Raw genomic sequence first — 17,771 nt, forward strand, 5'->3', positions numbered from 1 at the left:
CTGAGTTCAATCTCTGGTTCTGCAAAAAAAAAAAAAAAAAGACAGGGTCTTACTATGCAGTTCAGGCTGGCCCTGAGCTCACTTTGTAGCTGAGGCTGATCTCAAACTTGCAATGATCCTGAACCTCCTGAGTGCTGGGATTATAGGCATGCACCAACAGGCCTGGGCTTAAAATGCTTTAAACACATTAAAAGATCTACCAGCGTACTTATTTATTAAAGACACATGGCATAGTGCCTTATTAATGATACTGGCTACTCAGCATCTACTGTTGATTGTACACTATTTTCTATTTATTTTCGTTAGTTGTGATTCCCTCCTCCAGAAGAGAAGCCTTTAGGAAGATAAGGAATTTGTCTATTGTGTTTTTAATTGTATTCTGAGCATTTAAAATGGTACCTACACAGTAGTAAGTAGAAGGTGTTTGTACAGGAAAAAAAAAAAACTTAATTTTTTTTTTTGGGGGGGTACTAGGTATCGAACTCAGGACCTTGTAGCTTGCCAAGTAAGCGCTTATTTCACTGAGCTGTCTCCCCAGCCCTTAAATTTTTATAAGGTATTCCTTCATACACACATGCACATAATTAAAAATGCAATATTATTATTTTGTTATAGAAGTAGTCTATAAAGTTAAAAGCTAAAAGATTGTAGAAGGAAAGCTAGTAAAACAGATATGATGTAGCATATTTCATCACATGGGAAAATTGCAGCTTTTTTCTACAACAGCCTATTTGTGAATATCCCAAAATGACTTAGTAATAAAACTCTGCAAATGGATTTTACTAGGAGCTGATAAATCAAAGCTGTTCCCTGGAAATGTTACAGCATAATTTCTCAAAGGAACTGTAAAAGTTTCCCATTTCACAAGGTTATATACAAACACACTTAAATCACCATCACATGAGGCCACTGAGTTTAGGATTCCAAATGATCTTAAGACCCTGCATTGCTCTAACTGTTCCATGTGCCTGGAGCTGGTGCAGGAGCACTCTAAGGTAAGAAGTCTGAGGTAATTTCCAGAATCCGTGTGCAATAGCTTTGTGGTGGTGCTTTCGGCCTAAAATGACCACAAAATTCTGGAGGGCATCCGTAGCTATTCCGAGACTCCCTCAGATCCAGAATTTTATGTTTCTGTGAAATATTTTGGAAGAAAAGAGAATACCGAGCTTTTAAAGCAATCAGTTTTATTGATGAAAGACACATCAGAGATTATCTCATTTATGAATGCTGGAGATCTCAGGCTGCTTTATTAATGAAGCTGTGATGTGGGTCCCAAGGCTTTTTAAAAAGCTCATTCTAGGGCATTTGTACTCTGGTTATGTGTATTTTCTCCTGCCTGAAAACATTATTTATCATAGAAGTAAGCCTCTTCAGCTGTGAGACCCAAGGGCCACTCAGATATTTTTGTAGTACAACAGAACCCTTTAAAAAATTCAAATGGGTTTTGTTCATGGTATCATTACTTTCTCAGTGGAAGACTTGAGAATCAAACAACTATCTGCCCACCCTCTCTGTTCCCTCTGATTATGTCCATTTTTCAAAACTACTTGAGAGAAAAGCTACCTAAGTAGTTTGTGAATCTCAAACTTCTCGGCTCTAGAGCAGTGATGACAACTGTTTTAGAGAGGGGTGGCCAAAAATGTAACCCCAAACCCACTTATTTATTGCAAACTGCCAACACAAAAGACAACTCACACATTAACACCTTTTGTCTTAAGAGAAAAACAAACAATATACAAATTGTAGATTCACCACCCCTGCTCTAGGGGCTCTAGGCCAGGGACCGGCTAACAAGAGACTGACAAGAGACTGGGTGTCCAGCCCTGGAAAGCAAGTCTAGACACCATTCCAGTGACCTTGCAAAGTTAGGTGAGCATGGAAAGGAGTCGCCTGAGTTGTGTTCTATCATCCAGCGATCACAAGAAAAGCTCCCTCAATTTTTTCCTCCATAAAAAATAACATCTCAAAGCCATGTGATGGGCTTAGTGTTAGTAGGGGTGAAGATAAAATGGCAACAGAAAGCAAGGTGACTGTCCCAGCTTTATTCAGGTTTGCAGGAGGGAAGTCCTCATGACCTTCAAGACTCTGCTGATCCATGAGCCCCTGGCACTGCAGAACAGGAGCCTCACAGTTGCAGCCTGTGTGCAACAGAAAAGGGCTCACCTGCACCACACACTGCGCCTACTGCGTTCCGCTGAAAGCGAGCCACTAGCACGGAGACACCCACGAAATGGGCACATCTGCACACACATTCCCACTGAGGGATACTGGAATACACAGTATGATAACCTCATGAAATTAAAAAAGGTAAAAAAAAAAAAAAAAAACAGCTATACCTTAAAGAAATCAGGTCAGGACTAATGAGAACTGTTAGTAGGCCTCACTTACTCCCACTAGCCAGCTCACAATGCTTGGTTTTTTTTTCTGGAAACCTGTCATCCTAAATGCATTCATTATCTTAAAAAAAAAAAGATGAGTAAAGAATTAGGAAATAGGAATAATGAAATAAAAGCTCATATTTTCTCTTGTGTTTGCCCTAAGGTAAAACATTGTAACACAGATTCAAGAAGAAAAGTTAATACCGAGGCAGTTCTCTATACCATCGTTCAGAGAGAGAGAGTGCCCCCCCTTGCTTTGAAATAGAAATGATTATTTCTTCCAGAAGATCTCTAAGCCAGGCATACTTGTTCTGTTCAGGGGGGGGAAAGGCTGAAACAGGAGCAGGGCCACTGGGGAGCACAGCAGCGCAGCGCGGTCTGGGCCCACCTTCGCCTCCTCTCACTCCTCCACTCCCAACTTCTTGGGCCTTCCCCTCCTCCCTCTTGCCTTCCTTGTAATTCTCCTGGGCTGGGAATACCCAGAGGTGTCTGCCCTATTTCTGGAAAGGTGAAAGATGAAACACTGAGCTGCAGAAGCTGCTTGATTTTCCTCTATGCTTTCAGAATGTTTCAAGTCAGAACCTGAGCCTTAAAAGAAAATCTTTGAAAACCACCTCAATCACTTGCTATGATCACAAGTAAATTTTCAATTTACAGACTTAGTCTTTCCTATTTTCCAGAATGAAGAACTGTGGGACAAAGAGAAAAAAAAATGTTCAAAAATTTATATTATGATGAGCTTCATTACTGTTCACTATTTGGGAGTTTTACTGTCAATTTAGTAAACAGAGGGAAGTGATCACAGATTAATGAAGATTTCAAAGCTGGCAGCACTGGAAGACACAAACACTTGATTTATTTGCCCCTGCTCAGCGCCCTCCAGTCTTCTTCTCCTGAGGAGGCTGTAGCTCAGTGTTAGAGCACCTCTAGGTTAGATACCCCCCAGGAAAGTATGATAGGAATGCACAGATCACAAACACTTAGACACAGCACTAGTAGTACACTTTTAAGCATCTCTGAAATTACTTTTGCTTTTAAACTCAGCTTGACTTGGTGAGAGAATACTGCATGAATTGCTGAATTGTTTCTGTTCCATTCTTGATTCAATCACCAACATAAATAAATGCTTTATCTGAAAAACCTAACATTCTCCTTTGGATTCCATTCAATTCAGCAAATTTTTTCCACTTCCATGATACACCAGTTAGTAATTACATCAACCTGTCCCCCTTTTTGGGGTCTGCACCTACATCTTCACAACCAAGTGACTTTTATGAGAAAAAGATGGGAACACACATCTCCTGGGTGGCTGCCCTTCCCAGCCTCTGGTGAGTGTAGGAATGTAGGGTGTAAGCATCCAGAACAGGCGAATCCCAGCTTCCAGGCCATTGATTTCTTCCCAGGTACCCTTTCCTCCTCATAGACACCAAGGCCGTGTGGTGGGGCTACCATATGGCTCCACTGGGCCCCATATGGCTTCACCTCACTAAAAGGGACGCTCAAGAACATAAAAACACTGCTGTATACTTTTACTGCAACCCCTTCTCATTTCCCTCCATCTGTCTTCCATATGGCTTATGCAACTCTATTAGGCTCTTGCATACACAACCCTCTGATAATGAGGGCTGCCAACTCGACCAAGATAAAGAACTACAATTCACCTCTGCAGGTGACGAGGGGCTTCCACTGCTTTACCTATACGACTCATGCAGTATTCAAACTGGCACATACTAAGAGCTGCTTTTCTTCCATTTTCATATAAAATTTATTTTATTTTATGTTTTAAAAAATGTTTTTGACAACAAGAAACAACAACAAAAAACATGACCACTTTTCTATTGTATTTTCTCCAGGTGCTAGATGTTTGGAAGAGGTCCCACTGGCTTCTGCTTAGGTGCCTCTGCCTTGCCTATTAATCACGTCTTTCTAAAGGTAATTTCACGTTCATATAATTTGCCACTATTTTCTTTTGTGAAATGTGTCCACAAAACTCTGAAGTTTCACATGTCCTTTCTTCAGACTCTACAGAAATAAACAGGAATCAGATGACATTGATTCCACTGGCTTCCTCCTGCCCAGCTTTGGTTGGGACGAGGAGGGCTAAAGTGCTGAGTCCCCATCCTCATGCACATGGCGGAGATGACACGCATGGCCCAGGCCCGGCAGCGTAACTGAGAAACAGGAATGATCAGGAGGTAGCATGGAAATCCCTTGTCCCAGCAGAAGGCAACTCAGCCTTAGTAGCAGAGAGCAGGGTGACTGTCACACCCAGTGTCCAACAGTGAGTCTGTGAGTGAGCACTTGGGACATTTTTCTTAGTAGATAGAACAGGTTGGGGGTGAAGCTCAGTGGTACAGCACTTGACTAGCTTGCACCACAAAAACAAAACCTCAAAAGGGCGGGGATGGTGTGGGACATAAACTGGTGACAGTTTTTTAAAAGGGAAAAAGTAGGGGCTGGGGAGATGGCTCAGTAGAATAAGTGCTTGCTTGGCAAGCGCAAGGGCCTGAGTTCAATACCCGCTTCAGCAAAAAAAAAAAAAAAAAAAGGTAAAAAGTAAATTATTATTAAATAGTTGTTATACTTATGACGTTATGGAGCAGAAAGCATTCAGGCCTTTCAAAGCTCTCCCACACACTTAAAGTGTCCAGTCCTTTCCGTGACAGACGACTTGCCTATATTCTAGTCCGAACTGCCCCTGTATAGCCTGGTGGTTAGCACAGGAGAAATGATGCCCAGCTCCATGACGACCACATCTGCTGGGGCACAGCACGAGCACAGTGCGCACCTGCACAAAGCCTTAACTGCAGACACACACCAACAACCCGGTAGGAACTCTTTAAGCTTACTTTTTGTGTAGAAACTATATCCATTGATACCCCCAATTTCATGCACAAGATTTACTTCAACAGTAATGTTACTATAGGACACCTAAATGAGTTACTTAGCAATTTTTTACCCTGTCACATATTTTGTACATTGTTGGTTCTCTTATTCTATATAATTCAATACAGATCCAAGCCTCAGTCATATGCAGACAAAACTACTTGGACGGGGGGGCAAGGAAACTTGCTGCCAGCTAAGGTGCTGTTTCACCATCCCTCCACAGGCAAAAGCCAAAGCAGTCACTCCGCACTCCACAGCCTCCAACTGCCTCCTCTTGATGCAACCAGTTTTACGCTCAACACTGGAAACTGTGGGCATCACAGGTGCCCAAGTAGCAGCAAAAAGTGCATTTCAGTCAGGGGATCACATTGCAAAATGCAGACTACCATCTGAGGCCTATTCATTGGCATAATTGCTCCAGGCTGGAACAAATTACACATTCTAGTTAACAGAGGCAAAGACTTTCCCTTCTGCCATGGAGGAAATTATGGCTAAGTCATTTCGTAAATGGCACTGTACTTGCAAAGTACACGGATGAAAAAACTAAAGGGTATTTCAGTAAATGGGTTGAATCAAAGCAAATAGGTCGAATAAGAAGGACAAGAAGACTGATCAATAAGGTGTCAGTGATTACAATTTCTGATCTACAAAGCTGTGAGTAGTCTGCACCCCAGGGCTTGCTCAGAGCAGGCAGTTTGTAAACCACTTGGAAAAAGGCAGAAGTTGCTACTAAGCCAGAGCTGCGGAGTAGCTGCAGTAATTGTTCACTTTTTGGCAAGGAGTCTACTCCTCCCAGCTCAGCGACTCCCACGAGCCAGGTGAACCCCAGCTAGTCTGTCCCCAAGTGTTTCTTTCCATTGTACAAGGGCTGTTGGATGATGGCCTCTTGCCAGTTGCCTTTAGGTGAGATTTGGTAAAAATTACCAAAGAAACAAGAACATCTGCCACCCTATCATTTTCTTTGTATGGTTACTTCCCAAGCAGCTGCTTGGGAACTGCATGTGTCCATTTACTGGATTTAAACAAAGCAGTGCAAGGCAAAGGGGGGAGCCCATAAAGCATACGATATTTCACCCCACCACAGTTTGGGAGCCACAGGAGCCTCACCTGCGGGGGCTGACAAGGGCATCAGCAGCTGGGAGGCTCCACGCAGGAGGCACCCGCCTCTTACCTGTTTCTTTGTCTTGGACTTCCTCCAGGTGCAAGTCATTGAGAAGGTGCTCCAAGATCTTCTCCGGGGTCCCGGACACCACCACGTATCTGTCAGAGAGCAGGGAGTCCACTGAGTCATCCTCGGTGGATGACTGCGAGCGGCTGCTCCATTTATCGTCCTCATCCTCCTCGTCGATGTATTTGAAATAAGGCACATCGAAGGTGGGCAGGGGCAGCTCTCGGTCAGAGAGCACCGTGGGATCTTTCCTCTCTAGATGAGGGTCAAAGACCCTCAGCCGGGAGCTGCCCATTGTGAGCGGTTACTAACAAAGGCATCCCCTAAATGCTAAAAGATCTTGCCATCCCTGTGCTTTCACTGGGAACCGAGTCCATCTGGCTGTTCAGAGCTCTGCAGTCAGCTAGAAAGCTGGAGAGGCGGAGAGAAAAGAGAGGGAGGGAGGGTAGAGGAGGCAGAGGGTGTGGGTGAGACGGAGCAGAAGGAAGGCAGCAGAGGAGGGAACGCGAGCGCGTGCCTAGGTGGCTGCACGGGAAACTCTCACCTCCAATCGCTCTCCGCGCTCCCGGAGGCGGCGGGGGCGGGGCCGCAGCCCGGCACTTTTTTCAGCAGCAGGACGGTCTGGTCTTGCTCTTTAACCTGGAGAGTCGTCACTTCATCATCTTGCTTTAGTTGCCCAAGGGAGTGATGGATGGGAAAGGGAAAAGGGGAGAGAAAATTAAAAGGGGGCCCGTTCAAGCTGCAATTTCTAGGGTGGCTTTTCTGGCATCATTTTTTTTTTTTTTTTTTAAAGATTCAGAATAAAGTAGCAGCATGGAAGAGTCTCTCTAATTGCACAGTTTCCAGATTTGAGTTCTGCAGTAACATCAAACATTAGAGGTAAATACTTTAAAAGAAATAGAAGGGATAAAGAGGTAAAGGAGAGTGGACAGTCAGAGTCCATTTTTAAAACTATCGATAATTTGAATTGGAGACTATAAAGATCAAAATTTCAAAAAGCACGGGGTGCTAAGGGCTTGGGCACCCTCTTTTGCTTAGCTGTTTGTTAGACACTATTAAAATGGGAAAATCATATGAAACAAACTTTTACAAAAACCTTTAAATAAGCACTGTTTTATTTTAAAAAGTAGACAAAAAGCTACTCATTTAATCACTGGGGTCATTTTCCTTTAGACTCAAGATGGTCTTCCAATTTTTCACACACTTCAAGTTTTTCAGAACGCAAGCAAAACTGGATCTCTCGTCAGGATCTCATCTAGGCTGCAATTTGGATGTCACGGTCGACTGCTCTGGCTTTCTTCACCTCAGTCCCTTTTTTAAAAGGGGAAGGCTGACCCATCATTCATTTGTGCACACACAGCTCCCACAGCCCGGAGCCAGGGTGGCCCGCTGACAAGGCTCAGTCTCAGAGGACGCTCCTGCTGACCCAGCAGTGTGGAGCCAACTCTGAGCACTTCCGGAGCAATGAGTGTGGAAGTCTCCCGGCGTGCAGCGCTCAGGAACAGCCAAAGCAGCCCAGAGAGAAGAGCCCCAAGCTGAGCGCAGGAAAGCCAAACTTTTATATTTCTTCTGGCTTCAGCAAAAAATGGGAAAAGCTGATAAAAGTAGGTTTTACCTTAAAAATGATGTCATTTCTTTACAAAGAGAAACAGGTACTAGGGTTTCTTGTCTGTTTCTATTTCTACTACTGACAGAAAAGTCTACTTATATTTAGATACGAACATAAAGAGGAAAGATACCCTTGTCTGTATGGATAAAATGCACTACATCCATTGTGCTGGATTAGTTGCTTCTACTGACCAACCAGGGCTGTCAGTGTAGTGTATTTAACTCTTCATAGGAATATAGAAAGGCACTCATCGCGCCCTAATCGCCAGCCACATCGGTGATAAGCTTGTGATTTCCATTCCTGCTGTCCTGAATTCTTAGGAAAATACAGTGACCTACTCATTTAAATCCTTTCAGATTTCCTTAAAACAAACACTATCCATCATACTAAATAATTTTATGACCATTCTTTTTTAATCTATTAGTGGCAAATAATTTCACTATGTCAAACTGATGTATTACATTTCAGCAAGGTCAGATGCACAGTTTCTGTGGCAATTAATGTTGGATATTCATTGTTCAAGTCCCTGAGGACGGCCGCATGACTCCCGTAACATGAATACCAATGTGTAATTGCTATCTTTCATTTCTCTGAAACAGTTCTTTTGTTATCCATCTAGCTGAAATGAAATAACGGAGGTAGAGAGAAGAACATATATTGATCAAAAATAAAAATAAAAAAAAAGAGAGAGAGAAAGAGAATGAGGTTCGGAATACAGAGACATACAGAAACAGACAAATAACTCTGTTACTTGAGAAGAGAAAAATCTTTCCCTGGTTCCCCCTAATCGCAAGCCAATACTCATTTTCTACAAGCCTGCTGTCATTCTGAAGTACATTTTACATTCTATGCACATGTGATATATGGCATTATTAACTTCAGTGGGTCATGCACATGCATATGGATGGGAAGGGCCCCTCTAATGTCTGTGTAAATGCTATGTATTACATGGCTGTGCACACAGCAGCTATCCTCTACTGGGCAGGGAAGAGCTGGAGCAGATTGATGTACTATCAATAGCATCTTATGTCATTATAATAGGCTCCATTTTCAAAACCTGTATCAAATAAAGCAGAGAAAATGCAGAAAAATCAATGAAGGAAGGGAGATGCACATTATGAAAAACTGCCACAAAAACATCATAATCCTATATATTATATCTGGCTCTGAAATAGGAAAGTTAAATTAATATTTTCTGATCCATGCACCCTTAACTAATTTCCCTTATTGAAAAACAGGGGAAGTATCCCAGTTGAGGTTCTGGCTGTGTTTTATTCATGGTTAAGAATGAAAGTATTAAGCAAAGCGCAGTGGCACAGGCCTACAACCCCAGCACTCAAGGAGGCTGAGACAGGAAGATCACAAGTTTGAGTTCTATCTGTGCTACTAAGCAAGACCCTGTCTCAAAACAGAACAAAGCAAAACTAAAAAGATCTGAGGATGAAGTTCAGGGGCACAGCACCTCTGAGTTCTACCCTAGTACCACTACCCAAAGAAGAAGAAAGGAGAAAGAAGAAAAAGAAGAGGAGGAGGAGGAGGAGGAGGAGGAGGAGGAAGAGGAAGAGGAGGAGGATTAAGAAGACTAATTCTGGAAAACTGAAACATATATGTAATTACAATTCATGAAATACAAGCACAGCATCAAACACTTATTGAGAGTCAGTCACTCAGCACACGGTGAGGGCCTCCTTTGAGTCACATGCACTGATGAACAGAGAAGCAAAAACAAGCAGGGTAAGTACCTTGCTCTTAACTAAGTTTATAGGCACCACGAAGACCCAAGAATAGTTTGGTGAGAACCCTGCAATGTTGCCAAATTCAAGAGACAAGGCAGAAGCAGAACCCACAGGATTTGGCTGTTACAGGTAGCTGGTGAGTGACAGACTGGGGGAGAGATGCCACAAACTAGGACCATATGTACAGAGGAATGGCTCTGGGACGCTGAAGCAGCTCCTTTCAGAGGTTGCTGCTTTCGTCCTGGCAAGACCTCCTGCTGTGTGTGGCAGGCAGTGAGAAATAAAGCACCCGTATCAGAACCCAGGTCAAGGAACCAGACAAATGTGGAAGTCACTCAAGTTTGGGCAGTAGGTGGGCCAGCTGAAGGCGAGCAGAAAAGAGACGGAGGTACAAATGTTAGGGATTTACCTGAAGAAAAAAATAAAGGAAAGAGGTGGAGAGGAGGAGGATAGGGCCAGGGGGAAACTATTTATGGAGACTCGGAGAAGCAAAAGAACCAGGAGAGCACTGTGTTAAGGGCTCTGTGGATGAAGCTTGCCTCAACCTGTAGAGCTAGTGTGAGGTCAGGAGGTGGAAGAGAAGCGTTGAAGTGCAAATGAACCAGGAAAACAGAAAAAAGAGATAGGAGCCTTGGAAGATTCCACCACCAATCTAGATCACCTGGCAGGGGACTATCATTGTGGAAGGTGGCCAGGTAGAGAGAGCATTGCTGAGGAAAGAGGACACACGGTGATGTCTTCATTACTTTCTGCTGTAAGTGCTCAGGAGGCTTAAAGGAAAACAGTGAACAATGAGGCCCACCTAAGATGAGGGGCTCACTGGCCAAGGACATAACAGGAGGCCATGGAGAGGAGGGAGGCCAGGGCCCTTTGGAGAAACAGCCAGGGACTGGGGAAGGAGATGACCAGCTGCAGAAACAGAGGGGATAAGGACTTCTCCCCACATGGTCTAAGTGTGCAGGATCTGTTGTTCAAGGAGGCAATTTTCTGAAGCAGAAAAGTTCAGAGTGGTGAAGACTAAGGAAGACAACCACAGTGCCTGTGTGATACTCATGATTTGGATTTCATCTGTGGTTCCTGATTTACATCTCCTGTCGCTCTTATAATTTCCAAGTGACCAGAACACTAAGAGTATCTTTTGTTAAGGTACAGTGTTTGGTCTTTTGTTCTGAGTTCCTGAAACAATCCAGGGATGGCCCAGGAGCTGTAAAGGTGAAAGACAATCTTTTGTTATTTATAGCAAGCCCCTTCCCACTAAACCTGCATTTATGTTAATTAGGTGACTTTGGGAAAGTCCCTAAATAACCACACCACGGGAGGGGGGGTGGGCTGGTTGCCAGGGAACACAGCCCAACCCCCACCTCAAAGGGGAGGAAAGAGGCTGAAGGTTGAGCAGGTTGCTTATGGCCTAATCAATCATACCTACAGAATGCAGCCTCCATAAAAACTCAAACCCAAAAGCACAGGGCTCACAGGCTTGCAGGAAGGTGAAGGAGAATTTATTCCTATATTAGGAAGGTGGCATATCCTGACTCCACAGGGAAGGGAACTTTTGTACTTGGGGCTCCTCATCTGGTTGTTCATTTATATCCTTTAAATGATCCTGGTAAATATGTCTCCTTGAGTTCCTAGTCTCCCACAGAAAACAAACTGAACCCAAGGAGTGGTTGCAGGGCCCGTGGTTTATGGCCAATAGGTCAAGAAAACCTGGAACTTGTGATTGGCATCAAAGGCCCCCCTCAATTTGGGGACTGAGGCTGCTGTCTCTCCAGATAAAAAGTATCAGAACTGAGGTGAATTGTAGGAGACCTGAACTGGGGTTGCCTGAAGAAATGACTGCTGGCTTATTATATAGGGCAACCTCCTACACATGTGGTGACAAACATCTGTCTTGGTTTCTGAGTGAGTTTTCACCCTTTATTTTCAGACCCTGACATCTAGGAGCCAGCCCAGCACCCATAGCTGGGCCCTGGTGCCCAGGGGAAAGTGACCTCACAGAAAATTAACACTAATCAAGGTCATGATGAGGACAAAAACACAGCCCCTCAATGATGGTATCTGAACACATGTGAATACTGTCCAAACCACAAAATACCCAAAGCACCCCCATGAATAACTGCTGCTACTATTTTTTATTTATTTGTTGTCAATGTCAGCTATAGTTTTGTCCTAGTCTGTCTTCTTTACAGAAGGACTAAGACTTAGCAAACTACTCCATCATACAGGCACCTACTCTCCCTAACAGCATCAAGTCCAGAGGAAAGCCCTGCTCCTTTCAGCCTTTCTCAAAGTGACCCAGTGCAAATGCAAGTCATGGGAGACCTTCCCTCTAACAAGGCTGCCCCATGGTTCTCATAGTGTAAGGTCTTAAGACTTCCCTGCAACAAGCAATCAGCCCCACTTGTTCCCCTACGCGGGGGTTTCTGGTGGTCTCTGGCTGGTATTTCCTGTCACTGGTATGGAATGAAAACAGAGACTGCACTTATGAAGCAAAGGATGATCGGAGTTACCAGACTCTTGTCTGATAAGAGTCATGCACAGTACATTCCTGGTGGTGATGCCAGGAGGGGGCTCGAGAAGGTGATGTAGAAGCCAGGCAGTAAGTCTCCTGAAGAAAGCGGGAGAACAGAGAACACCCTAGAGCCACAGACAGATGAGCTGGGCCGAGAGGCACCAATCTCAGGAACCAGAACTTTGGTAAGAGAGGAGATAAGGTGAGGATCGGGGTGACCCCCACGGGCACCATGCTCTTGCTTGCCTCTGTCCACTGGGCTGAGCTCTGGTGTCCTGCCACCTGTGGGAATCCTCCTCCTCTCAACATATACATCAGCCCTCAGATCTATAGAAACCAGCTCTTATCTCTAATCTCTTAAGGAGATGCTGGGTGAAGCAAGGAGCTACAACAGATGGCTGGCTGGGTTCTTCAAAGCTCTGCTCTGACATTATTTGGGAAGGTGGGGGAAAGGAAGCACAAAAGTAAATAGGTGTCCTCAGCTGGGAGTAGAGGAGTGTGAGTGCTAAGAGGGAAAGCCAGGCTCACAGAATCCCAGAACCTTCCACATAGGACCCAACTGGAATATTCCATTTATTTTCCATAAGACTATACCACCACCCTGCCTGTGAATCTGCCAGGTATATTCTTTTAAAGGGCCATGTGAACAATTGGTCCCCAGAGATCATCACACCCTAAGTTAAACTCTCATGAGCCACGTTTCTGGATGCAGTTATTTTTTCACGTCACCAGCACTACCAAGAAAAAGTGATCACGAAGAGATTTCCAGGCCTGTTGAAACTGTCACAACCGCTGGCTCGACTTTTCATTTCCACAGAGAAGATCCTTCCCGCAGGTGCTGCCATAAAGCACCCCCACACAGCATTATCCAGAGCATCTTCAGGAGCAGAGACTTTCACCAGTGTCTTTAACTAGGGGCTCGTGGGTGGGTCTTCAGGACTCATAACCTCTGAAAGTATACAGGATTTTTATGAACATGGGCTCATTTGTGTAGACAGAACCCAGAATGTTCAGATTTCACTGACGTCTATGATTTCCAACAGGCACAAAGAAACTCACCCCACCTAGGGAGCCTTCCTTGATGAGTCTCCTGCTACTAATGTGCTCTATCCAGATGGCCTAGCTAACACCCCTAGCCTGATATCCATCACCTGACTACATGACCTCTAGCCATCTGCTTTCTATGTCTTCTCCACTAAACGAGGACATCATGAGGCCAGGGACTGTACCTTCTATTTCTAACACATGGAACAGAGCCTGGCAGATGACCCTCACTTGATAAAGGTGTTCTGAATGTACAGATGAATGGGCAAGCAGGACAGGAATCTCCAAAGGGCACAATCCTATCCCCTGTGGCGCTGAGGTCAACCTTACTATAATGAAGTTTCCTTCACCTCCTCCTCAGTCACTTTCCTATTACATTGCTGACCACCTGATAGAAGTGTGCTCTGAACTTCAGCATTGTGACTATGTACTCCACTGCTGGAGTGCCCAGCAAACTCTGCCTCCACGTAATTAGTAATGAAGATGTCTATGACACAAGAACTCTAGGGGACATTCACTGAATGGTACTGTCTATCAGTGTATGACGTGAGAACCAAAGAGAGCAAGGGGCCACCCACAGGTCAAAGCACAGGTTAAATTGTGAACTGGGTAAGACATGTCTTTTATGCCTCTCACCTTCCCCTCCTGCTCCACTGTGCCATAAATAGGATCCTTAACATTCCTCAGGTGACCAAAAGCTCATAGATACGATACAAGCAGCAGAGAGAAGCTTTCAAACAAAAAGCACTGAGAATCACCTAATTTGATGACAATGGCATTCAAGAAGTTACTCAAATAGCACAAGTTTCTTTGTATATTCCTTCAGTTTATGAACACATAAGCTGAAGGTGCTAACAGAGCAAGGCATTTGTAGCCACTGCCTTGATTTGCATCCTTGCATAGCACAACTTTAGTCTAGCTTTTATTCATTTCACAAAATTCACAGCAAGAATCACCACTCACACCAGAGCTATCCGGTGGTGCTGTGGGACCCCATGGCACCACAAGGACCCTCCTGACTCAGCGCTCTACAACAGCATTTACTGACATATCTTTCTGTCTTCCTCAAACGACAAGCTTACTTGCCAGATGGGCATATTCTTCTGCTTTGAATACCTATTAGTTAGCCAGACCTTTACACTTCACAGACACTGCAGAAAGAAGAAAGTTCTGTGTGTAACCAACAGAGACCCCAGGAATGGCAGATAAACTTACAACACCTAATGTGCGCTGAGGATTTACCATGCAGCAGGGAAGCCGAGAGCTCCATATCCATTTTCTTACATAATTATTAAAATGATCCTATGGGATAAATACCACAAGAATACACAGTTTACAGCCTTTGAACAACAGAAAGAAAAGTCATTTTACCATGAAAAACCAGAGAACAGGAAAATGGTGAGGCTGAGATTCCATGCAGAAAAGCTGTACTCCAGGGCCCTTGACCAGAACCATAGATATCCTCCAAAGTGCCTCATGTCTTATGTTCTAGATTACAGTGGTCAGAGGGCTTTGGTGGACCCTAGCAATAACAGCCGAGGCTGGACAGTCTGCAGCAAGGCTCAAAGCTGCTCGGATGGTGTTTTTTGTTTTGCTTTGAGACTGGGGATCAAGCCAAAAGGCATGCTACTGCTGAGATAAACCTCCAGCCATTTTTATTTTTAAAAATTTTGAGATAGTACAAAAAAAACCTTTGAGACAGGATCTGATTAAATTGCCCAGGCAATTTGTGATCCTTGTGCCTCAGCCTGGTTAGTTCTGAGTGGTCTGTCTGGTTGGGTGAAGCCATCCAAGGGATTTCATTCAGAAAGGGGAAGCCTTGTGGAGGCTGAGCCCCATGTTGGGGCAGAGTTCAACCAGCGAATGTGAGGCATGGCTCAAGACGTAGCAGGGGCAAAGTGAAGCAAGCGCTGACCTGCACTGAGGCAGGGACTATGTCGGGAGTGCAGTTACCTACGCTCTAGGGACTGGACATAGAGAAGGTCTGTGTGTAGGGGAGGTCACCTGTGGCTATACACAATGGGGATCCAGCACAGGGGGATAAGTCTGAGAGGGGTGGGGCTACCAGTATGGAAGCTGCCTGGAACTTGATGTACTCAAGAATGGGATAGACATTGAACGATATACTTTATTATTATTATTATTATTATTATTATTATTATTATTATTTATTTGGTGCAAGGTCTTACTACACAGATCAGACTTGTAGTGATTCTCCTGTTTTTCAGCCTCCCCAGCACTGAGCTTACAGGTATGCACCATGATACCAAGTCTCGGTTGCCAGCTCAGCATGCCCTGAATCAAACCCCAGTCCCTAGACCTGTCTAAGCAGGCGCTTTAGTCTGCTGAGCTATCTGGCCAGCCCCCAATGATATACTTTAAATGGTTACTTTTATATTTTTAAAATTTCACCTCAATAAAAATAAGAACAAAAAAGAACTGAGCAGATCTGGACCTGGGATTTGCTGACTAGCTTGAGAAGAGCCTGCACCCAGAAGCAGGTCTGAGGAACAAGCCCTGGGAGGTTCAGTTCAGGTCGCTGGAGGACTAAGGCAGATGAGTGGAGACCCAAGGACAGTGGGTTATTTCCACTCTCTGAGCTGTGCTGCCCGGTAGGAAAGGGAGCCCTGGAATCATTCATGATGTTCCAGAAAGGTAATTTTCCACGAGTGGGTGGCAAGATAAAGGAGGCTGATTGTGGCTCAGCTGAAGGAAGTGCTAATGACAGAGGTGAAATGAGGCGCCTCTCGCCTCTCGGCTAGTACAGAGCCCGTCCACGATATTATAGAACAAGTGAAGAAGATTCTGGTGTAAGAACAAGGGCTGAGTTCTGTGTCCTTTCCAAAAATTCTACAAAATTCTTCTGTCTCGCATCCACTTTTCTCACAGAAGTTCTCCAGAGCAGGAAGAAGGCGCGTGATTCAACAGTTGGGCATCTCCTCCCATCTCATACTATGCAAAGCTAAACACAAACCCCAGCGCCCGCATCTATTTTTGTATTGTAAATGTGGGTAAATCAGAGTTGGAAGACTTATCTGAAAAATAAATCTCCTCTGGCCCAGAGGAGGCCAGCCTTCACAGGATTTGCTGACAATGTATCTCAAGATTTTTTTTCCTCATCATAAAACAGAAGGGAGAAAAAGGACAGCAGGATACTGCTGGCAAAATATAACTGATTAAGAGAAAGAGTAAGCAAGCAGATGCCTTCAGGGTGAGCCATTAAGATTACTAGACCACAAAGGTGCTGACCTAACAAATCCATCTTTGTATTAGTCAATCTGGCAAAAGGCGAGTAATAAATAATAATTAGTTCTATTTATATCACACATATTAAAATTAATACCTCAAAGGCCCATGGGTCCAACAGAATTCATCATCTCTAAATTTATAAAAAACTTAGGTAGGAGCCGGGGAGGTGGCTCAGTGGAATAAGCGCTTCCCTGGCAAGCGCAAGGACCTGAGTTCAATCCCCGGTTCCACCAAAAAAAAAAAAAACTTAGGTAAAATCTATCTTTCACAGGTGTGAAAGTAACCACAAATTTCTTATGCAACTTGACCAAATACCCACAAAAAAAAGCAGTAAACATGACAGCCAGAAAAGTTCTGGCTGCTCTGGATAAACTGCATTAAGTTTTATTGCCTGAAAGAGTTATTATCATATAAAAAGTTGTTCAAGAAGTCTAATTCTCAACTAGGCCATGGACTTGATGCAGGGGCCACTCCTGCTGGAGAATCTGCTGCACAGGGTGGCAGCAGACAGGGGGACAGACTGTGAACACTGTGAAATACAAAACCAATGTCTGCACCACAACAATACTGCAATACACTGTATTAGCTTAATGGGTCATCATGGAAACCGGCAGAAAAAGGGGGCATGCCAGGGAGGATTCTGAATATTAATTAATTAATTTGTGGTGTGGAACTGAACCCAGGACCTTTGCACTGAGCTACATCCCCCACCCCTTTTAATTTCTTTTTAATTTAAATTTTGAGACATGTTCTCACTAAGTCACCAAGTTGCCCAGACTGGGCTTCAACCTGTCACCCTCCAGCTTCAGCCTTCCTGAGTGCTGGGATTATAGACATTTGCTGCCATGCCCACCTAGAAGTGTTTAATAAGGAGGCTTGGTATATAAGTGTGAGCAGTTTGAGGAAAACAAACAAAACTGCTGTGGTAATCCTGGGCTAGGGAAAGGTGAAGGTCACCAGTGCTGGGCTGGACGGGCCAAGAGCAGATAAAACTGGACACTGGGTCCTCAGGGAGGATGAGGAGATGAGAGGCACCAGAGATCCAGGAGAAATGGGACTGGGCTGGTAAGCAAAGCAGGAGATGATGCTGCGAATCAGAGCAGTCCAAGAGCCAGGACAGAGTGGTCAGCAAAGGCAAAATGATGATGATGATGATGATGATGATGATGATGATGATGATGATGATGAT

The 17,771-nt window shown here is 44.3% G+C and overlaps 1 protein-coding gene across 1 annotated transcript in view; it reads right to left on the reverse strand.

Moving 5' to 3' along the window:
• The window catches only part of Rapgef5 (Rap guanine nucleotide exchange factor 5), a 234,306-nt gene that overhangs the window by 75,031 nt on the left and 141,504 nt on the right, over positions 1 to 17,771 (reverse strand). Inside the window, exons 10-11 of the mRNA XM_004626459.2 lie at positions 6,977 to 7,098; positions 6,436 to 6,524 (exon numbers count right to left, since the gene is read on the reverse strand). Of these exons, the coding sequence (XP_004626516.2) occupies positions 6,436 to 6,524; positions 6,977 to 7,098 (211 nt within the window). The remainder of the gene's footprint in view (positions 1 to 6,435; positions 6,525 to 6,976; positions 7,099 to 17,771) is intronic.

The sequence above is a fragment of the Octodon degus genome, unplaced genomic scaffold (assembly GCF_000260255.1).
Source record: "Octodon degus isolate 3935 unplaced genomic scaffold, OctDeg1.0 scaffold00015, whole genome shotgun sequence".
NCBI lineage: Eukaryota > Metazoa > Chordata > Mammalia > Rodentia > Octodontidae > Octodon > Octodon degus.